Below are 24,467 nucleotides of genomic sequence, written 5' to 3' on the forward strand. Positions count from 1 at the left end.
AAGGTTTAATTGGGGGGCATGGACCCCGTACTCCCCTCGCTACGCCACTGGAAATCGCATATATCGTAACTCTATTGTTTGTTTTAACGTTTAATTTATACTAGTAATCACATAGTTTAACTATTTGTTCAGTCCCCACCTAACCCCATTAGATGGAGGAGCTATCCCCCAAAAAAGTACACGTTTTTAAATATTTATTTTATTATTTTCTTGAGGGGGGTGTCCTATTTCAAACATTAATTATAAAGAAAAATGATGGTTTGTGTATCTCCCATTATTGAGTCAGACTGTGACCCCTCAACTAAAGACTGTGCCCCCACCACCCAGGCCCGTAGCCCGGATTTTGAGAGGGGTCATGTTGAAAAAAAAAGCCACCGATAAGGGGATTGACCGACACACCGCCTCTCTCCCCCCCCCCCCCCCCATTGGCTACGGGCCTGCCACCCCCATCACCACACTTGAGATATGGCCCTACGCATCTGCGTTTTTTTTTTTTTTTGCTAATTCATCCCAGCATTTTCCTTCGTCTGCTGTTGACAGTCGTGGGCAAAGACGATGGGCGTTTACCATCCTCCAAAATCTGACAAGTGCGTGCTCGCATCAACCGGAGCATATCGTCTGCGGTGAAAAACGCGGAGCGGGCTGAACCCATGATGGAACGTGACACTTTGATCTCTGCCACTCACTGCGCCTAACCACCCCTTTTTAGTACGCCGGGCCGCTGTCGGTCACATTCCAGTGGGCAGCTCGCTATTCCCAGGTGATGTGTCAGTCGTCAATCAGGCCGGATGACGTCTGCTGTCGTAAATCATTGAAACTGATTAACTCGGCCTCCCCATGCGGACGGTTGTACGCGAACAGACAAACTAACCATAATTATGCAAGTTTAGATTTTTTGGCAAGCAAATATTTGCAGAAGATAGCATTTTCTGCAGTCTAAGAGCTCACAAACGGCTAATCTAGGTCATAAATGCCGCATAGTTTCAGCTAGGGCTTTGTCTGCAGGTGCCCGTGACGTCATGTCACGTGACTGGGTGGGCAGTATCGATAATTGACGCGCGCCATTTTGACGAAGAGTGACAGTGTCTTGATAGAAGGTAAGCTGCCAATAACTGAGCGAGGCTCACGATTTGTTCGTCAATTTCCATTTATCTTGCCAGCTGATTTAGTGACGTTCATTAACACAGGCCCATCGTAAACAAACACATCCATGTGTATACCGATATGAATGTTGCTTGTTTCTCGCGTCTACGTGTGCGCGGTTTTTTTTTTTTTAGTCCAGTTTTATGCGTCATAATGGACTCTTGTAGGTTTTTCATTAAACTTACAAAATGTAGGTTTTTGTTTCCCTTCATAATATTATGACCTATTTATAGATATGATCAAGGAAGCAATTAAGTTGCCTGTTGGTACGGCCCTTTGTATAATTTCGTAAATTTACGCATGCTAACTAAACAATGTTGAATGTACATTTCTTGACATTGTTGTTTAGGTGTTCCCTAGACTGTCTTCCCGTATTTCGTAGACATTTTCGTTTATTTAATTCGCTTTAATCCATTGAATTTTTTGTTTTAATTTCTAACAAAGGCTTTGTTTAAATACTGGCCTGGGTTGGGGTTTTTTTATGATCGGCAGCAAAATAAGTCTGGCATGGATGCGGGTTAAGATTATAAGGTACTGTAACTATAGCTTGCGGTTGAACAATGACTAATCCGAAACGCAACTTCAAACGGACGTAGAAAAAAAGAAGTATTAACTAAATCATTCAATATGCTCCTTGCGATAAACAATGACATAACGCCCCAAAGGGGGAGGGGGCTTTGATTTGCCTTACAAAATGTTATGTGGGGTGGGAGGGGTATAATGTTTTCAAAACAATGTGCCATTTTAAATAATAATAATAAAAAGTGTATGTATCTATAAATTAAGCACAGAAAGTCGGGGTCAGTTTTTGCATTACACTTACAGATGATTTTGTTTTTAATTGAATGTACAGGTAATAAACAAAAGTACAATCAAAACCAAATATTAGTCAAATTACATCAGTGGTAAAGATGGGTGGTGGTAAAGATGGGTGGGATTTGACAAGTGACACAACCGTAAACCGTACATATGGTTAGTGATATGATGTTCCAATGATCGATAATAATTGATGTTCCAATAATCGATAATAATTGATGTTCAACAATAATGTTCGGGACTAGCTCTGGATCAGCAGAAAATGTTGCCAAGTTATATATAAAACTACCAAATTTTATAGAAAGAAAGAAATGTTTTATTTAATGATGCACTCAACACATTTTATTTACGGTTATATGGCGTCAGACATATGGTTAAGGACCACACAGATTTTGAGAGGAAACCCGCTGTCGCCACTACATGAGCTACTCTTTCCGATTAGCAGCAAGGGATATTTTATTTGCGCTTCCCACAGGCAGGATAGCACAAACCATGGCCTTTGTTGAACCAGTTATGGATCACTGGTTGGTGCAAGTGGTTTACACCTACCCATTGAGCCTTGCGGAGCACTCACTCGGGGTTTGGAGTTGGTATCTGGATTAAAAATCCCTTGCCTCGACTGGGATCCGAACCCAGTACCTACCAGTCTGTAGACCGATGGTCTAACCATGATGCCACCGAGGCTGGTCAAATTTTATAGATACTCATTTATTTTGTAACAAAATATCAAGTAATACTTGAAATTCTTTTGACAAATTATTATTTTTTTAGCCAATTGTTCTGAAAATTTGCAATTGGGGAATTTGGTGACTGCCAAAGCTACCCCTGATGTTACACAAAATTAGGCTTGGTTTTTTTTTTCAACCGCTGAATGTGCCCTCGTCCCCCCCCCCCCCCCCCCTTCTGCACATGCACCTCTAATTAACAGCACTTTGCTTTAAACTTAACACTTGATCTCTAGCATTAAACTACTATTTAATTCTTGATCAGTGGCGTAGCGTGGGCGGGGCCACTTGGGCGGTTGCCCTGGCCTAAAATTCTGAACTGGTGGAAGCAGGGGCTTAGCGTGATCTGGACCTGGGGGGTTTCGAATATGTACCAAGTGGACCTTTTTCTATTTTGTATTTGCACCACCAGAAACTCCATATGTATACACCTATATGTTTTACTTCTGAAAGCAGACCATTTGCTTCAGCGGGGGTGGGGGGGGGGGGGGCTACGCCCATGGTGGAAGGGACTCAGGGAGTCCTAAAGGTCTACTGGTTTGGAGGCACAATACTTGCCTTGCCCCGGATGCTGGCAACCCACGTTACGCCACTGTTCTTGACCCAAGTGAGCGACATCACAAGCAATTTTACTTGCATTGTTGAATCAGTTGCTATTATTACAATATTAAAATTACCTATGGGCCTCACATTTTCACTGAAGGTGGCATAAATGCATAGTAATGAAGTATGAAATATCTAAATTACAGTCTCCAAATTTAAAAAACAACTCTATATTCAGTAGGGTTATCATTTTTTCCCCATCCAATACATATACTGTACACAAACACATTTACAGGGCTAGCTGTGGAGCAAATTTTGCCATATTATCTATTAAACTAAAACCCCCAGTTATTTTGTAACAAAATATAAATTAATACTGGAAATTATTTCGCTAAATGAAAATAAAATGTTTTTAAAATTCGTAGTGGAAACATTTGGTCAGTGCCAGAACTAGGCCTGCATTTATATTAGTAACTGTGTTCATTAATATTTGTTTTTGTTGTAGTGCAATTGGTGGTGGCGGAAAATGTCGGTCGTGTCACAGCCACCCACATACCAAGAGGCGCACATGCTAACACACGGCCAGCCGATTACTTCGTGTTCCTCCTCTAATGTAGATGTTGCCAGGTACGTGTATGTGTGGGTATTTTTGGCATGCTTCCATCAGAGAACTGTTCAAGCACGCTTGTCCAGGACGTGTGTACATAGCTGAGCTTGTTATACAAAGTGTGATTGTATAACAACAGTAATGTACTACTATTCAGTGTTCGAGATTAAACATTTTGGGCAGTATCCCAGTTGGATACTAACATTTAAAAATCTGGTATCCCAGTATCCCACTTAAATGATATTCATAAATAACATCGTGACAAACTTGGACGGCACTGTTCTCATTCCCTGTCTATTGCAACGCTGCTATTGCTCCAGTGTAGCATTATACTGGTTATAATTTGGGGGGTATCTTGTTGTGGCATAGCATTAGACTGGGTACGAGCTCGAAAATACTGTTACTTAACTTCACCAGTAAATGATGACTTTCATTGTTTCAACGAAAAATAAAAACAGGATTAAAAAAACCAACAACATTATATGGTATTCCGGTGGGATACAGGGTTCTTGAAGTCTGGTATCCAAAATTAAATTTTGGTATCCCTGGGATATCGTTAATCTCGAACACTGCTATTTGGCAAATGTCCAGCCTTGGTGGTACAGTGGTTAAAATAAAATGCAATGAATTTGGCAAACTAAATGAAAATTACTCGCTAGCTCCAATTTTTTCTTTTGATGAATGGTTTCAAATTATGCGCCAAATTTACCTGTCGAAAATTGCACAATCTTTAAATTTTTTGACTTCACCCTGTGGGACATTCAGAATTCATTATCACCACAAATGCTACTGACCCCAGAAGGGCTGCTGCTACTGTTCTCTTGTACTTGCTAGCGTGGGCGCAGGGCACAATATTTCACGAGAACCATTGTTCTGTTCGCTTGTCAGTTATGCAACTTTAAATTAACGAGAATCGCCAATCGGTTACGTGGTGAACAATTGCATTCTAACATTAAAAGTACCATATATCAGTAATGAAAGTGAAAATCAGGTTGTTTTTTGAAGCACCAATGTTGCACAGAATCATAGTCTCGATCAAGTGTAGGCCTAACTGATCGGTTTTGAGAACAAATGGTTACCTAAGTAAAACTCACATAAACATTTAGCAAAGTCCTCCATTCAGGACAGGAAAAGGGTTTGGGGTGGGTGGAAGGAGGGACCACCCCATGGGACAATATTTCAAAATCTTAGTTAACCGGAAGTCAGTTCGTTATCCAATAGCCAATGATTAATAAATCAATGTGTTCTACAGTGGTGCTAAAGAAAACAAACAGATCATGGAATTCTTGGTAAATTATGAAATTTGTATTGTCATTAAATGCCAGGCCTGGGATGACAGAATTTTTTGATCATTTTAATGTTTTTTTTAAAGACAATAATTAAAACTTATGTTCATTCATTCCAGAAATTACTCCCATCATAAAGCTAGGGGAAGGGAGATAACTCAGTTGTAAATTTTCATATTTGATATTTTTGGAATTAATTTTTAAAGTATGATTGATTACAATAACATTCTTTTCAAATTCCACTTTTAAAAACCTACACACAATTCATAAGAATGGTATTAAACCAAAAGTCAAATGGTGGATTTAGTATTTTTTAAAAACATTTCATTTCAATACATCATTTTAAATCCTATTTGTCTTCATTTGTGTATTGTATTGAATTTTTTTTTCAGTTCTTTACCCTGTGGTTTTACATGCTTATATATATATAGACAGATGCATGCACACCCGCACACACAGTCAAAACAAATCTGTACACTACAATATTTTTTTATTTATGTATTTTTACAACTTTAGCATCCATGTGATATATCTACAAAAATGTAGATTAGGTGTAGCTTATGTTTGAGACATAACAACCACTGAATATACAGTTTACTGGTGTGTCGTTAAAAAAATCCTTTCCAGGTAATATATTCAGACTCTTGTAAAAATGTAAAAAAGTCCTGGAAAATGAACCAAAATGGTGCTTAAAAAGTCCTGGAAAATGAAAATGTTTTAAGTGTATGAACCCTGATGTAAATAATCATATTCAGCTCCTAACCTTTTGTTTGACATCTAATAGCTGATTTGACATCTAATAGCTGATTTGACATCTAATAGCTGATTTGAATGTTTTGTGCTGTGGTGTCATTAAACATTGATTGATTGATTGATTTTTGTTGTAGTGTTGGTTCGACAGTGATAACTGTAGCTACCGGAACGGTGGGTTCAGCTGACGCCGAGACTGAACAGACAGAAAACTTCAAACAATCCATTTACAGGTTGAACATAATTAATATTTACCAGGCCCTAATATTGCCTTTAAAATGATTTGGGTTTTTTTACGAAATGTGGCTCGAGTTGCTGAGTTATTAGCAGTATTGAGAAGTTGGAAGTCGCCATAATATTTTGGACCCAATCTGATTTCAAAAACGAAATCATGCAACAGACGTTAAGACCCCAACTTGTTTAGTGTCACAACCCACCTTGGTACCTCACATCATCTTTGCAAGTCGTTTTGGCTTGCATTGCAAGACCACAAAGTTGTGAGAGTTTTAGTTAATTGGGTCCCAGCTGCGTATAGACCACTATTTTTGGTAAAAAAACCCCTAAAAGTATTATTTTAATTAGTGTACCGTTAGTCTTTATTCATATACCTACCTTTTGTGGACACCCAATTGATAGCAGATGTTTATTTCTGTGCTGAGGTGTAATTAAACATTGATTGATTGATTGATTGATTGATCCTTGAAAATACATTATACAGAGAGCAGTACTCTGAGACGGGATGTAGCCAAGTGGTAGAGCATTCGCTTAATGCACCATCGATTTAGGATCGATCCCCATCAGTGGACCCATTGGGCTATTTCTCGTTCCAGCCAGTGCACCACGACTTGTATATATCAAAGGCAGTGGTGTGTGCTATCCTGTCTGTGGAATGGTGCATATAAAGGAAGGAAGGAACTGTTTTATTTAACGACACACTCAATACATTTTATTTACGATTATATGACGTCAGACATATGGTTAAGGACCATACAGATATTGAGAGAGGAAAACCGCTGTCGCCACTTCATGGGCGAATGCTTTACCACTAGGCTATGTCTCGCCCCTGATGCATATAAAAGACCCCTTGCTACTAATGGAAAAAGAGACTATATGTCAAAATTACCAAATGTTTGACATCCAATAGCCGATGATTAATAAATAAATTTGCTCTAGTGGTGTTGTTAAACAAAAAGAAATGTTTGTGTTTTGTAGACACCCATTGTTCCCGCTGATGGCGCTGTTGTTTGAGAAGTGTGAACAAGCATCGCTGTCTTCCGACTGCCCGTCTTCCGACAGTTTTGATGTTGACATTCAGGCGTTTGTTCGCCACCAGGAATCCGAGCGGAAACCGTTCTTCAGTGATGATGCAGACCTGAATGGTTTGGTATGAGTATTGTAATATGCTGCAGCTACGACTTTAACATTTTGAGATAAATAAGTTACAATCAGGCGCGGCACAGTGTAAAAAATAGTGGTAGGGCTCGAGGTTGTCAAGGGCAGTTTCATGGGGAAAGGTTGCATAAAGAGTCTCACTGGGACCCAAAAATTAACTATGCAACCTTCTATAAAAAAAATATTTTTAAAAAGCAATATGACTAGTGAAATGTTTTATAAAAAATTGGACCTACAGCTGTTACGGTTTATAAAATAATCAGTGATATGATTACATGCACAGCATAAAAATATGAGGACACATAGGTACTGCATAATCATAAGCTTTTATGTGATACATTTCTAAAGATAAACTGAGGTGGGTTTTTTAAATAGGAAACTGTTAAGAGTAACTATGTTTTCATTAATAAGGCCAAGGATTTTAAGTTTTCTGATGATTTTTGGTAATATTTTAGCAATATTCTTCTATTTAAAAATGATTTTAGTTAAACAGAAACCATTAAATACTAATATTCAAACAGAATGTCTATAACTGAATTAGAAAAGAAATTTCAATATGTTTTTTAGAATACTAGTTAAAAAATAATTTTGATTGCATTAGTATTAGCAGTAATATAAGCTTTTAAACAATGCAGTGTGAAAATGGCAATTTCGTTTAGGAGGGGACTTTTTTTTTTTAACATTTAGATTTCAGTTAAATAAACAGACGGCTCTTAATCTTTTTAATTTTTTTTTATTCATAATTGTATTAGGAAATAATATTTGATATGAATCTGCATGTAATGGTGTAATTAGATAATTAACATTGAAAGATTACCTGTCATTCATATGCACACTGCTGCATACAAGACACAATCTACTTAGCTTGTAATGTCCTTATTTGCCAGCTTTATTTTGTAATATTTGGATTTTACGTCCTACAACTGTGGCAGAATAAAAGGCTCATGTTCTTCAACTGTTAAAAGCCCAAGAAAGATGAAACGACTTTCTAAGCACTTCACTCCGACAGTCTGGGAGGACCTTGTCCGTGGCCATTTAAATGTTGATGTCACTTTACACTCATGAAGGAATTTCATACAAATATGATCACCTTCAAGCACTTGACACGTGCATTGCCAGGAGTTCTAGATTATGGTAGTCCCACTCCCATGGCTAGTGATATTCAAGGTTGGGCTAGTAAATAACTACTATTGCCATGCCCGATGACTAGTGAATTATTTCTGGTCAAATGTTGCAGTTTAAGTCTATTTTGTAAATATGAATATCCTGCCCCCATTCCATCTCCCAATGTTAGTGTTTTTGAGCTCTATCGCCCTCTTTAGGTGTTATATCTGATTATTACTATTATTTAGTAAAATTATATTAACTTAAAGTAAAGTAGGGCTAGTGAATTTTTAATTGTGGCTAGTACATTTTTAAAAATCACTGATCCCATGGCTAGTGCATTTTATAAAAAATTCTAGAAGCCCTGATTGTGTATTGGTTATTCGTCCAATGTAATAACCCTTGTCGTAGTAAACAGTATTCTTAAAAAACACATCAGATTCTGTAATAATATGAACTGACCTGCATTAAGCAGCCACCTGTATTAAACAGCCACCTGTGTTAAAAGGCCAAGTTGATACATGTCCTCCTTATGGTGAATGTTTAACACAGTTTGACTGTATTTATACGCATGGCAGAATAAAGAACCAAAATTGATCACTGCACAACTTTCCAAGTGTGACAGAATAATAAACAAAGCTGACATCTCTCAGTCAAACCCCACTAACACCTGCAGATTGTCAACAAATGTCTGAGACTTCCATACAAATCACATGTACATAGCCAGACATATCAATATCAAATCTGCTCAGCTTTAACATGTTGTAAAATGTCCTTTCTGGAACTTGAACATTGTGACATAAAATTATTACTGCATCAGTGAATTAATAGTTAATTTTAAATAAATTTAAATCATACATATAAGCATGTTTTTTTTATTTTTTTTATTTTTTTATTAATTATCTCAATAATGCATCATATCTCACAACCCTTTTACAAAAAATCGATCAAACAAACTTCATATATATTATGAAATTGGTATAGAATTGTATTTTGTATCCATTCAAGTAAATATATTGATAATGTAATGAAAGCACTTTGCAAAAAGATGTTTAAATATACATGTTAAAATTGTGTTTAGGAGGGGACATTTTGTTTAACATGCAAAATCTTGTGTATTTACAGAACTACAATTCACACAAACACAATAATTATACAAATTAGTTTTTGCAGGCTATTATGCATGTACTACATGATTAAAGTTTTGTAACCTGCCTGTATATATTTATTTGACCCATGTTTAGGAGGGGACATTTTTTAACGGAAATTTTTAGGCTCTATGTTACAATAAATATCTCAAAGTAAATAACAAAGTTACATCGATTTTTTTTCTTGTCACAACTGTAGGTGTCTATCTATTGTGATTATAGTAATTAATACAAAAATAATTGTTGTAAAATGTTATTTGAATTATTTATAGGTCAATGTTCATAACAGGACGTCTTCAATTTTTTTTAATGGAAAACCGGGTTAGTTCTTTAAAATACTATAAATTTATAACACAACATCCAGTTTTGATATGGTTGATAATTTTTTTTTACCAGTGGTCTAGTATTCAAATAAATAAAAATAAAAGTATCTATTTCACATTACATTATTATTAAAATAGTGATGGAATAATGCAAAAATGCAAATGAGACTCGTAAATGTGTTATTTTGATATATAAATATTCACTACTTGATGAAAAATCAAGTTATTGCAATAAAATTTGGTTTGTAGGTTGCTATACCATTCACACAGGTACCTATAAAATTTCAGTAGAATAGAGCTTTAAATTTTAAAGTTATGAAAATTTTATTCCAATCAACGAGCAGTGCAACCTTTCCCGTGAAACTGCCCTCAAACACTCCTTGCAAATTCACCTGTGAAGGACATTTTCACAGATACAAAAAAGATAACACAAATTTTTTTTTAAAGTGGTATGGCCATGGCCTTAACAGCCGTACCACCTGCACCACCCCTGACGATAGAGCGGAACATGAGTCTGTGATGTTGAAATGGGGAGAAGCCATTACGGTGTAGACAAAAGCTCACCGTCATAACCATTACTTCTCAGAAAATACCATTTGCGGAATTGCAAACACCATGATGATCTGAAACAGTTCCGAAATGGATGATATGAACACTAAAATACAAGTAAAATCTGATTACAGTGGTTAAAAAACAGAAAGACTCTAATAGTGAAAAATATGCTGTAGTGTTTAAAAACTAGGGCACGTCTCTTTAAGTATATAGGTAAGAGTTATAACTTACAATATAAATACAATGAAACAGCTATAGAAAATATCTTTCATGAACAGAACCATGATTATGTTTAACAAGGGAACGAACTCTGTTATGTCTGTGGTTATATGGTATCAGTTTCAGATTGGTATTTTGTGATTAAAACCTGTCTTATAAAAGTTATTTCTGTAAAATTGTAGCATTAAATTTTACTTTTAACAAACAGTAAATACGATAATGTAGTTTTAATTAAACAGTTAAATAAAAATGGGCCTTTGTTCAACAGTTTATGTTTGTTGTGTAAAATAATAGTTTATTTACTGAATGGATGATAGAAAAAGCAGTCATCATCATATGCAGGCAGGGTTTCTGTCCGAGGATAAAACTGGTATGGCGCCGTACCCAAATTTTATATTTTTAAGATAACCTTTTTGACACAATTATGATTTTTTTTAAAACCTAACCCGTTTTCTTTCTGATGGAGGACCCCAAACCCCCTGGCAACTGCAATTGCATTCAGCACACACATTGCAAATATTCAATTCATTAGTGCCATACCCAAATATTTCTTCCTGGCAGAAACTCTTGGCAGTCGTGTGGGATAGAAACGAGTACACCGTCGGTGGTGGAAATTTGGACCCTGGGACAAAATTACCACCACCTTGGGTGTACATTTTTCTGTCCTACATGACTGGCAACAATGGATTCTCTTATTCTCCCAGCTATGCAAGATAGACCCATTCCATGATGTCAACCAATACAGAGCACTGGTGTAGGAAATGGGGGGTGGGAAGGTACAGGGGGGCTTGTGCCACCCTACATTTTAGCAGCAGCTATGGTTTTTATTTCTTATATATGTGTGTGTGTGTGTGCCCCCAACCTTTTGGTGCCTTTCTACACCCGTGCAGTGAAAATGTATCTTGTATAGGCTGTGACTTCATTGCGTTTAACATGGGTAGTATTACATTATTAAAAATGTGATGTCATATTAATGCGAGTTTGTGATCTGAGGTCATCAAGCAACAGTTTAAGATCAATTTTTGCATAAAAGAAAGAACAATTAATGTTTTAAATAGATTTTTATTACAGAAATCTCTGGCAGACAATATCCTGTAAGTCTCGTAGATATTTTAATAATTCTTTTATTCTTTCTCTCTCTCTCTCTCTCTCTCTCTCAGATGGTTAATGCAATACAGGTGTTACGAATACACTTGCTGGAACTCGAGAAAGTGACAGAGTTGTGTAAAGACTTTTGTACGCGCTACATTGCCTGTCTGAAGGGGAAACTCCACAGCGAGAACCTGTTGCGCATCGACAACCAGTATGATTCGGACTCCGACACACCCACAACTCCCGGCCCCTCCCCCATGCAGATGTCACAGGTCATGGGGTCAGGGGTCAACGGAAACGTAGTCCTACAGCAGACGCTGCCGCAGCCCACAGTTTCCATGGCAACGATTAACCAGGGACAGATCGTGTCGGGCAACACGGTCTACCAGATGGTTCATACGCCGCAGGGCATTGTGGCTCAGCCTATCCAGGTTTGTTGTGCTATTGAAAGGAAAAACAAAAATTATGATAATAACAATAATAATAATGCCACATGGTATGTGTAATGAGCCCGACTCCAGGTCAGATCATAGGTTTTAATGTGCACATTCAGAACAAGTTATGGGCACATGTGTCCACCTTGTTAACAAAACCACTAGAGCACATTGATTTATTGATGATTGGCTACTGGATGTCGAACATTTGGTAATCTTGACTCGTAGTCTTAATTAGCAGCAATACGTCATCTTTTGTATGCAATTTCCAAAATGGCAATATGTTTATTATTCATTACACTAGTGGTCACATACAAAAGGGAAAATGTGTAAGTTTTAAAAAAATATTTGTACACTAAGCCAATTTCATACAATAGTATAACATACAATATTATTGGATGATTTAGCATTTTACTAACCAATAACTATGTCTGTATAGAATGTGAGGGCATTATGATTTGGAAAATATATAAAATCACATCACATACAGGTAATTTAAAGAGATTGCATATATCAGATCCGTAGGAACTATATCTGGGGGTGGGGGAGGGGGCACAATCTCTAGTGCAGGATGCAGCCTCTACATGAGGATAGGCACAAGCCAGATTTGTATAGAGTAGGACAATTTTTTTTTTTTTTTTTTAATCCATGAGTGGTGGACACATGCCTCTCCCACAACCCCCGCCCCCCCCCCCCCACCCACCCACCACCTCTAGTTCCTAAGGACCTATGTATGACCAGATAGCCAAATGGTGTAAAATGTGCCAAATTTTTAAACAAATATTGTTTTCTTCGATTAATGTTAATGATTTTTCTAACATTACAGGTACCTCCAGGGTTTTATCAGCTATGTTTTTAGACTCCAATAATCGGCACCATTCCCCAACATTACCCAATGTCGATTGTGGAGTAAAAAATTCCCGTTTTTTAAATTATTATATAAAGATATATTTTGAAAACGATACGTAACTCTTGACAAACACCCCTTCCCTTATAATGCAAAATAGATCTATTAAAATGAATATAATTGTACATGTCAAGTACATGGAAATAAAAATTCCCAATTTTTGTGTAAAGCGACACTAAAATTCCCAAAGTCAAAGCCATGGGTGTCAAGTCAAATTTGGGAAGAAAAACCCTGACATCTGTGAAAATATGCTTTTTATCTCTGTGTACATGTGTTTTTTATGCCGTTACTAACATTTTCATTTCAGATTCAGACTGCACCTTTGGTCCAAGCGCAGGTTGCACAAAGTACAGTTATACATGGGAGCACCCCACTTTCCCAGATAGGGATGGTCGGTACCCCTATTCCAAATCAGATTACACAAACAGGTGAACTTTATTTCTGAAACAGTATTACCAAATCAGTATGCTGGTTACATGTTTTGGGACTTGTAAATGTCTGTTGGTATTTAGTGTGAGAGAGGCCGGATAAAGTGTGATGGACATTTTTTTCTTTTCAATTTCAAGCCCTGCATGTGTAAAAAAAATATTTAATTCCACTCTATGTATGATGCAGTCATATGCCAGTCTTCACCAGGGGACGTGATTTACTATGCTTGAATATGTCGAGATAAAATTTTGTGTATTGCTTTGTCATGTACTGGTACAGATCACATTTAACTTTCATGGCAATTTACCCATTTTTCACAGAGTTATGCCCCTTGAATTTAGGAGCTGCGAAAATTAGTTCGGCACAAGTATTCTCAGATTGCTTGTTTAAGGAGAGTTATCTTCTGCTCGACTTGATGCAGCTTGAGTGACCTCTAGCCCTCCCATTTGTTTATATGTTGTAGCCTAGGGGAGAGCTAGAGGTCACTCGAGCTAGCCTTTTAGGAATAATTGGCAAATTTTATTTTAATTTTGGTAAAACATTTCAAGTAATAATTGATGTTTTGTTGGAAAATAACTGGGTTTTGCATTTTTTAAAGACAATTTGGCGAAATGTTTTGCTCACCCAGAGTTATTCCTGGATATTGAGAGAGGAAACCCACTGTCGCCACTGCATAGGCAACTCTTTTTGATTAGCAGCAAGGGATATTTTATATGCACCATCCCACATACAGTATAGTGCATGCCACGACCTTTGTTACACCAGTTGTGGAGCACTGGCTGGAATGAGAAATAGCCCAATGGGTAAAAACAAGGAGACAAAATACATGTTTGATGGTAGGGTGGTGCAAGTAGCTAAATCAAAATAATGAGAACACGGATTCATTCCCTGACAACTTTCTATTTATTTAGTGACATCTCAGCCTCCAACCTCCACTGCTAATCTTTCCCAGAATGCAATGGCATTTTTTGAAGAAGACGACTCGTCAGGGAAGAAGAAGAACAAGAGGGGCGTTCTACCTAAACAGGCTACTCAAGTGATGAAGTCCTGGCTTTTCCAACATATTGTGGTAAGTCTTGGCTCTTTCAACATATAGTGGTGAGTCCTGGCTCTTTCAACACATCGTGGTAAGTCCTAGCTCATCCAACATATCATGGCAAGTCCTGGCTCTTTCAACATATCGTGGTGAGTCGTGGTTCTTCCAGCATATCGTGGTAAGTCCTGGCTCTTCCAACATATCGTGGTGAGTCCTGGCTCTTTCAACATATCGTGGTAAGTCCTGGCTCTTTCAACATATCGTGGTAAGTCCTGGCTCTTTTAACATATCGTGGTATGTCCTGGCTCTTCCAACATATCGTGGTAAGTCTCGGCTCTTTCAACATATCATGGTAAGTCCTGGCTCTTTCAACATACCGTGGTAAGTCTTGGCTCTTTTAACGTATCGTGGTACGTCCTGGCTCTTTCAACATATCGTGGTATGTCCTAGCTCTTTTAACATATCGTGTTAAGTCCTGGCTCTTTTAACATATCGTGGTGAGTCCTGGCTCTTTCAACATCGTGGTGAGTCCTGGCTCTTTCAACATATCGTGGTGAGTCCTGGCTCTTTCAACATATCGTGGTGAGTCCTGGCTCTTTCAACATATCGTGGTAAGTCCTGGCTCTTTCAACATATTGTGGTAAAAGTAAAGTTTTTTTGTTTTATTTAACGACACCACTAGAGCACATTGATTTTTTTATCTTTATCATGGCCTTTGTTGCACCAGTTATGGATCACTGGTCGGTGCAAGTGGTTTACACCTTACCCATTGAGCCTTGCGAAGCACTCACTCAGGGTTTGGAGTCGGTATCTGGATTAAAAATCCCATGCCTCGACTGCGATCCGAACCCAGTACCTACCAACCTGTAGACCGATGGCCTAACCACGATGCCACCGAGGGCGGTACATATTGTGGTAAGTCTTGGCTCTTCCAACATATTGTGGTAAGTCCTGGCTTTCAATATATCGTGGTGAGTCTTGGCTCTTCCAACATATCGTGGTGTGTCCTGGCTCTTTCAACATATCGTGGTAAGTCTTGGCTCTTCCAACATATCGTAGTACGTCCTGGCTTTCAATATATTGTGGTGAGTCTTGGCTCTTCCAACATATCGTGGTGTGTCCTGGCTCTTTCAACATATTGTGGTTAGTCCTGGCTCTTTTAACGTATCGTTGTAAGTCCTGGCTCTTTCAACATATAATGGTACGTCCTGGCTCTTTCAACATGTCATGGAAAGTCCTGGCTCTTTTAACATATGGAAAGTCCTGGCTCTTTCAACATATAATGGTAAGTCCTATCTCTTTAACATATCATGGAAAGTCCTAGCTCTTTCAACATATCGTGGTAAGTCCTAACTCTTCCAGACATATTATGGTTTGTTAAACAAAACAAGCGTTAATTTTCATATTTATTGAAGATTACTAAATCACTGTACTCTAGTGGAGTTGGTAAACAAAACAGACTTTAACTTTGATTGAATTGATCAGAGAATGGAAAGGGATGGATTGTGTGAAGAAATACATTTTAAAAATATATGTTTTTATAATTTCAAATGGTTTTGCGTCACAACAACAATACAATATACAATTCGCATCATATCATTTTCTATAGGCACTAAACAGACATATAACTAACACTATACTGTACTTCTGTTGTGTTCTAAATAAGTCATTACGAAGAACAAATTTCATTAGATTTGTTTTATTTTCAGCATCCCTACCCAACGGAGGACGAGAAGAGACAAATTGCGGGAAAAACTAATTTAACTCTTCTTCAAGTCAATAACTGGTAAGTTGAAAAAAGCTAACACAATTGAGAGTGAGTGAGTGAGTGAGTGAGTGAGTGAGTGAGTGAGTGAGTGAGTGAGTGAGTGAGTGAGTGAGTGAGTGAGTGAGTGAGTGAGTGAGTGAGTGTGTGTGTGTGTGAGTGTGTGTGTGTGTGTGTGTGTGTGTGTGTGTGTGTGTGTGTGTGTGTGTGTGTGTGTGTGTGTGTGTGTGTGTGTGTGTGTGTGAGTGAGTGAGTGAGAATGAGGGCAAGATATAGAGAGACAGAGGACAGGGTGAGACAGGACAGGAAAGACAGACAGAGAGAGAGAGAGAGAGAGGGTGAGACAGGACAGGAAAGATAGACAGAGAGAGAGGAGAGAGAGACGGACAAACAATATTTCTAGTAAATTATAACAACTACTGTTTTAATGTTTTTAAATTGTATTGTGATGTCTGAAACTTGTGTAGCGAATTGCGACACGATACTGAACACAATGTTCCCTGTGGCCCATTGCATGGCAGCTGTAGATTTCCTCTCCGATTATCTTTGTGGTCCTTAACCATATGTCTGATATCATATGACCATAATTAAAATGTGTTGTGTGCATCGTTAAATAAAACAGTTCTTCCTTCAATCTCTTTGATAAAAACAACAAACTAACTTCGAAATTAAAATGTTTGATCTCACTAATTTGGGCACAACAAGCATTTTTGTCTGTTCCAAGCACAACAAGGTTTTTTAGTGTGTACAGTAATCTTATTAATAGCTGCTTTTGATTTGTCGATGTTCAGAAATGCATTACACGTTATTTTAATATAATTCAAGCTTAATATTTCAGTGGTTTTGTTTGTACTAAAATGGCCATAGCATTTATTGCCTCAATCCCCACTGGTGGACTCATTGAGCTACTTTTCGTTCCAGCCAGTGCTCCACAACTGGTGTAACAAAGGCTGTGGTATGTACTATCCTGTCCGTGGGATGGTGTATATAAAACATCCCTTGCTGCTAATGGAAAAAGAGTAGCCCATGAAGTCTCGACAGCAGATTTCTGTGTTGTCCTTAACCATATAACTGTCAATAAAATGTGTTGAATGCGTTGTCAAATAAAAAGATTTCCTTCTTTCCTTCCTTATTGCTTGAAATTTGGTGCATTCTAAAGCTTGGTAAATTGTTTATTCTTTAGGTTTATTGGTGCATTCTAAAGCTTGGTAAATTGTTTATTCTTTAGGTTTATTGGTGCATTCTAAAGCTTGGTAAATTGTTTATTCTTTAGGTTTATTGGTGCATTCTAAAGCTTGGTAAATTGTTTATTCTTTAGGTTTATTGGTGCATTCTAAAGCTTATAAATTGTTTATTCTTTAGGTTTATTGGTGCATTCTAAAGCTTGGTAAATTGTTTATTCTTTAGGTTTATTGGTGCATTCTAAAGCTTGGTAAATTGTTTATTCTTTAGGTTTATTGGTGCATTCTAAAGCTTGGTAAATTGTTTATTCTTTAGGTTTATTGGTGCATTCTAAAGCTTGGTAAATTGTTTATTCTTTAGGTTTATTGGTGCATTCTAAAGCTTGGTAAATTGTTTATTCTTTAGGTTTATTGGTGCATTCTAAAGCTTGGTAAATTGTTTATTCTTTAGGTTTATTGGTGCAATCTAAAGCTTGGTAAATTGTTTATTCTTTAGGTTTATTGGTGCATTCTAAAGCTTGGTAAATTGTTTATTCTTTAGGTTTATTGGTGCATTCTAAAGCTTGGTAAATTGTTTATTCTTTAGGTTTATTGGTGCAATCTAAAGCTTGGTAAATTGTTTATTCTTTAGGTTTATTGGTGCAATCTAAAGCTTGGTAAATTCTTTATTCTTTAGGTTTATTAACGCAAGAAGAAGAATATTACAGCCCATGTTGGATGCCAGCAATCCAGACGTTACCAAAGTGAAGAAAACGAAACCTCAAACGAGACCACAGCAACGGTTTTGGCCCGAGAGTATAGCAAACCTACAACCGCAGTTACCTCCCCCTGTGGAGAGACAAGACGGTTCATTGGACGAGTCGGAGTTGTCGAACTCTTCTCAGAAGGAGGTGATAGATGCGTCTTCCATTTCTCAGAATCAACAGATTCTGTTGCCTAGTAAGTCCTAATCTCAGTAACGTGGTCTTTAGTGTTCTGCAGGGCTTCTAGATTATGGTAGCCCCGTTCCCATGGCTAGTGATACTCAATGTTGGGATAGTAAGTAACTACTATTGCCATGCCAGACAAGGCTTTTAGATTATGGTAGCCCCACTCCCATGGCTAGTGATATTCAATGTTGGGATAGTAAATAACTATCATTGCCATGTCAGACAGGGCTTCTAGATTATGGTAGCCCCACTCCCATGGCTAGTGATATTCAATGTTGGGATAGTAAATAACTAGTATTGCCATGCCTGACAGGGTTTCTAGATTATGGTAGCCCCACTCCCATGGCTAGTGATATTCAATGTTGGGATAGTAAATAACTAGTATTGCCATGCCTGACAGGGTTTCTAGATTATGGTAGCCCCACTTCCATGGCTAGTGATATTCAATGTGGGCTAGTAAATAACTAATATTGCCATGCCAGACAGGGCTTCTAGATTATGGTAGCCCCACTCCCATGGCTAGTGATATTCAATGTTGGGATAGTAAATAACTAGTATTGCCATGTCAGACAGGGCTTCTAGATTATGGTAGCCCCACTCCCATGGCTAGTGATATTTAATGTTGGGCTAGTAAATAACTACTATTGCCATGCCAGACAGGGCTTCTAGATTATGGTAGCACCACTCCCATGGCTAGTGATATTTAATGTTGGGCTAGTAAATAACTACTATTGCCATGCCAGACAGGGCTTCTAGATTATGGTAGCACCACTCCCATGGCTAGTGATATTTAATGTTGGGCTAGTAAATAACTACTATTGCCATGCCAGACAGGGCTTCTAGATTATAGTAGCCCCACTCCCATGGCTAGTGATATTCAATGTGGGCTAGTAAATAACTACTATTGCCATGCCAGACAGGGCTTCTAGATTATGGTATCCCCACTCCCATGGCTAGTGATATTCAATGTGGGCTAGTAAATAACTACTATTGCCATGCCTGACACGGCTTCTAGATTATGGTAGCCCCACTCCCATGGCTAGTGATATTCATTGTTGGGCTAGTAAATAACTAGTATTGCCATGCCAGACAGGGCTTCTAGATTATGGTAGCCCCACTCCCATGGCTAGTGATATTCAATGTGGGCTAGTAAATAACTAGTATTGCCATGCCAGACAGGGCTTCTAGATTATGGTAGCCCCACTCCCATGGCTAGTGATATTCAATGTTGGGATAGTAAATAACTAGTATTGCCATGCCAGACAGGGCTTCTAGATTATGGCAGCCCCTCTCCCATGGCTAGTGATATTCAATGTTGGCTAGTAAATAACTAGTATTGCCATGCCAGACAGGGCTTCTAGATTATGGTAACCCCACTCCCATGGCTAGTGATATTCAATGTGGGCTAGTAAATAACTAGTATTGCCATGCCAGACAGGGCTTCTAGATTATGGTAGCCCCACTCCCATGGCTAGTGATATTCAATGTGGGCTAGTAAATAACTAGTATTGCCATGCCAGACAGGGCTTCTAGATTATGGTAGCCCCACTCCCATGGCTAGTGATATTCAATGTTGGGATAGTAAATAACTAGTATTGCCATGCCAGACAGGGCTTCTAGATTATGGCAGCCCCTCTCCCATGGCTAGTGATATTCAATGTTGGCTAGTAAATAACTACTATTGCCATGCCAGACAGGGCTTCTAGATTATGGTAGCCCCACTCCCATGGCTAGTGATATTCAATGTTGGGATAGTAAATAACTAGTATTGCCATGCCTGACAGGGCTTCTAGATTATGGTATCTCCACTCCCATGGCTAGTGATATTCAATGTTGGGATAGTAAATAACTAGTATTGCCATGCCTGACAGGGCTTCTAGATTATGGTAGCCCCACTCCCATGGCTAGTGATATTTAATGTTGGGCTAGTAAATAACTACTATTGCCATGCCAGACAGGGCTTCTAGATTATGGTAGCCCCACTCCCATGGCTAGTGATATTCAATGTTGGGATAGTAAATAACTAGTATTGCCATGCCTGACAGGGCTTCTAGATTATGGTATCTCCACTCCCATGGCTAGTGATATTCAATGTTGGGATAGTAAATAACTAGTATTGCCATGCCTGACAGGGCTTCTAGATTATGGTAGCCCCACTCCCATGGCTAGTGATATTCAATGTTGGGCTAGTAAATAACTAGTATTGCCATGCCTGACAGGGCTTCTAGATTATGGTAGCCCCACTCCCATGGCTAGTGATATTCAATGTGGGCTAGTAAATAACTACTATTGTCATGCCTGATGACTAGTGAAAAAAATGTCAAATGCTGCAGTTTTTTAAAGCTCCGTCTCCTTTTGTAGGTGACATACATGTATCCGATTATTACTATTGTTTTTTAAAATTGTATTAACTTAAAGTAAAGTAAAATAGGGCTAGTTAATTTTTAATAATGGCTAGTCAATTTTTTAAATCACATGGCTGGTGGATTTTATAAAAATTCTAGAAGCCCTGTTGTTCTGGTATTGTTAGTAGAGTTCATGTGCAGACTTACATAATTTCAGTGCTGATGTAAATTATAATTTTTTCCAAACTGATTGTAATCATCAGCAATCATAAGATCATGATCGATCCCCATCGGTGGGCCCATTGGGCTGTTTCTTGTTCCAGCCAGTGCATCAGACTGGTATATCAAAGGCCGTGGTATGTGCTATCCTGTCTGTGGGATAGTGAATATAAAAGATTCCTTGCTGCTAATTGAAAAGACTAGTCCATGAAGTGGCGACAGTGGATTTCCTCTCTCAATATCTGTGTGGTCCTTAACCATATGTCTGACACCATATAACCATAAATAAAATGTGTTGAGTGCATCACAAGATCATGGGGGTGGGATGTAGCACAGTGGTAAATGCTCTCTTGATGCATGGTACATTTTGGATCGATCCCTGTTGGTGGGTCCATTGGGCTATTTCTCATTCTAGCCAGTGCACCAGAACAGGTACCGTATATCTTCGCCTGTAAGTCGACCTCGGCTATAAGTCGAGTCCCTAATTTCAAGCCCTGAAAACATATTTTTTTTATTGACCCGTTTATAAGTCGACCCATGAAAAACAACTAATAAATATTGAAATATTTCTTATTTTCAGCACATGAGAACAATAATGTACAATATTGGAACAAAAGAAAATTATTTTACAAACTTCTGTTTTCACGTTTTGTACATCGCAATATTATGAATATAATCAAGACTATTCCAATCAAACTATCATTATTACATAGCATCAAAACGAAATATTCCCTTAGTAGAGAGTGAAAGCTGTTTGACTGTTACTGTATGGCACTGTACAGATGGTTTTGTGCACAGACAACAACTTTATTTATAAACACTGACAACAGATCACTACGATAAAACTAAAAGTATCACGTTTTGCCGCCATATTAATACATGTAAGGAGGATAACTCTGGAAAGTACACTGGTTTTTGTACCAAATGATGTGTGTCCCTATTGCTCTAGTGAACTGCAGAGATCAGTCTATTTTAAGGCTCAGTAATATTCATGAAGTTAATCACCGACAAAACATTGTTTGAACAACCATTAATGCCAGTGACCAGATTTCAAAATAAACTCAGGCAACAGGTAGTTAGTATTGTTTACATTTTTGCTATTAGTGATGACTTTTAATTTAACTAAGTGGACTGTTGTCTTGGCATGTGAGTGAGATCACATGCCTTTTCGCATAACCAAAACCGTTCTAATGCCAAAAAAAAATAGGTTATAAAAAATAAATGTGTCAAATTAACATATTTGAGTATAAATACATGGCATACTTCAACAATAAAACTTGTAAAATAATCCCCAAAACAGTAATATTTTTTGGTGAAATTTTCTTACCCTCTTATAAGTCGACCCCCCAAGTTATAAAATAATTTTTGGGTGAAAAAAATTCGACTTATAGGCGAAGATATACGGTATATCAAAGGCCGTGGTTTGTACTGTCCTGTCTGTGGGTTAGTGCATATAAAAGATCCCTTGATACTAATGGAAAAATGTAGTGTGTTTCCTCACTAATACTAGATGTCAGAATTACCAAATGTTTGACCTCCAATTGCTGATGCTTAATAAAATAAATCAATGTGCTCTAGTGATGTTGTTAAAAAAAAAATATATATATATATTTTAATTCCACGGAATTCTTATTTGCTTACACAATTGGTGTTAGCTGTCTGGTATTTATGGTCATTATTCTCAATCACTGTGTTTGCTGACCACAATTTGTTTTGGAAAAGATCCTCGATTCATATTCCAATATTTTGTGAATTTCATTGTTGGTAAAACAACCAAATTTATTACCAAATTAAGCTGTCACAGTCAATTCCGGGCTCCGGGTGCCAAACTATGGTCAATGGAAAAAAAAATTGATGATCAACATCAATATAAAAATTCAACAGTTAAATTAAAAAACAGTGTAAAGATGCAAAAATACAAATATCACAGACAGATAAAATTAAAATTTACAATAAAAGTCAGTATCACGTAAAAACTGTAAAATGAATTCCATCACATTTCTCTGACCAAAAATATCTTTTCTAGTTTCTTTCAGATGCTTACACTCCACCAAAATGTGGCACACCGTCAGTGTACACTGACAGCGGTCACACTGAGGTGGAGGATCTTTCTTCGATGCCGCAAATGACCACAACATTCCACTATTGTTGTCAAGCGAAAAAACTCGATTAAAGGAACATTCCTGAGTTTGCTGCAATTTTTAAGAGGTTATCGACTAACAGAGACTTTCTAACGATTGTAATAAAAAATATTTTTCTGCATAAAATATTAGTGGCTGTATATTATTAAACATGTTTCTGATCGTTCTAATAGTTGTACTAGGTTAAATTTTATTTTATTTCTTAAATTTTTTTTCTTTTTCTTATGTACAAAATTATTTAAAGACAAAATCCAGTTTGGGCTTCTTACATATTCAATATGTAAGTTTAATCGTAGAAAATATTTTATTAGTCGAAAACACCGTACAATGCAGCTGTAAGGGTTGGGACGTAGCCCAGTGGTAAAGTGCTCGCTTGATGCCTGATCGATTTGGGATCGATCCCCGTCAATGGGCCCATTGGTCTATTTTTTCATTCCAGCCAGTGCACCACGACTGGTATATCAAAGGCTGTGGTATGTACTACCCTGTCTGTGGAATGGTGCACATAAAACATTCCCTAGCTGCTAATCGAAAAGAGTAGCCCATGAAGTGGTTTCCTCTCAATATATATGTGATCCTTAACCATATATGTCGCCATATAACCGTAAATAAAATTTGTTGAGCGCGTCGTTAAATAAAATATTTCCTTCCTTCCTTCCAATGCAGCAAACTCAGAAATATCCCTTTAATGTATTCCCTGTTTTAATACCATTTCTGATAAGTGCTGTGTGCAAAACGGAGGGAAATATAAATTGGAGACTGCACTGTATACAGTGTACAGTGTATCTCACCTGCAGAAGATCAATCAAAATAAAGTTTACTTCATTTTCTCTGTTTTTTCCCCACAGTGATGACGGCTGATGGACAGATCATACAAGTGAACACAACGCTAGGCAATCTGCAGTCGGGCTCCATGCCAATACTCGCCCAGGTTGCCACGACGATGCCGCCAGTCTCTCACAAGACAGAAATGGAAGAAGTGATATCCAGTGCCTCCGATGAAGGATGAACTGTAGTGATGACTGCATATGTGTTTTTTCTTCACAATCCGATGCCCTGCCATCGACCAGCGGACATGGGTGATAGTATATAGCACTCTATAGTGCCGTCCTGCTTCAGTATGCCCTAAACATTTGGTGTACTGGAAGGAAGCTCCATTACCATATGTTACCAGAGAAATATGTGGGATGTCAAGGCTGTATGAAGAGGATAAGTGTGTGTGTTTGTGTGAGTTTGGGGGAACCCATGATATCCTCCCCACCCTCTATTAAAGGGACTGTCCTGAGTCTGCAGTCATTGTAAGCTGTTTGCGATAACAGAGCCTTGTTTGTGACTACTATTTCATACTAAATACATTTTTTTTTTTTTTTTTTTTAGAATA

At 37.8% G+C, this 24,467-nt stretch overlaps 1 protein-coding gene across 2 annotated transcripts; it reads left to right on the plus strand.

Moving 5' to 3' along the window:
- Positions 1 to 1,009: 1,009 nt before the first annotated feature.
- On the plus strand, positions 1,010 to 24,467 carry LOC121386502 (homeobox protein PKNOX2-like). 2 transcript variants are annotated; one of them, XM_041517419.1, is made up of 10 exons: positions 1,010 to 1,097; positions 3,733 to 3,854; positions 6,008 to 6,103; positions 7,083 to 7,254; positions 11,769 to 12,131; positions 13,349 to 13,469; positions 14,382 to 14,539; positions 16,216 to 16,292; positions 18,129 to 18,391; positions 23,935 to 24,467. In XM_041517419.1, the coding sequence occupies exons 2-10, from the start codon at positions 3,754 to 3,756 to the stop codon at positions 24,093 to 24,095; spliced, it is 1,512 nt and encodes a 503-aa protein (XP_041373353.1). In that variant the 5' UTR covers positions 1,010 to 1,097; positions 3,733 to 3,753; the 3' UTR covers positions 24,096 to 24,467. The 2 variants fall into 2 exon arrangements, with proteins under 2 accessions (XP_041373353.1, XP_041373354.1); XM_041517420.1 differs by lacking the exon at positions 1,010 to 1,097 and adding an exon at positions 1,255 to 1,409.

This window comes from Gigantopelta aegis, chromosome 12 (assembly GCF_016097555.1).
Source record: "Gigantopelta aegis isolate Gae_Host chromosome 12, Gae_host_genome, whole genome shotgun sequence".
Lineage (NCBI taxonomy): Eukaryota > Metazoa > Mollusca > Gastropoda > Neomphalida > Peltospiridae > Gigantopelta > Gigantopelta aegis.

Excerpts from the sequence above, each read along its gene's own strand:
- LOC121386502 (XM_041517419.1), top strand. The coding sequence starts at position 3,754 with ATGTCGGTCGTGTCACAGCCACCCACATACCAAGAGGCGCACATGCTA. Across the intron at positions 7,255-11,768 it reads ATGCAGACCTGAATGGTTTG|ATGGTTAATGCAATACAGGT; the intron begins GTATGAGTATTG and ends TCTCTCTCTCAG. Across the intron at positions 16,293-18,128 it reads CTTCTTCAAGTCAATAACTG|GTTTATTAACGCAAGAAGAA; the intron begins GTAAGTTGAAAA and ends TTTATTCTTTAG.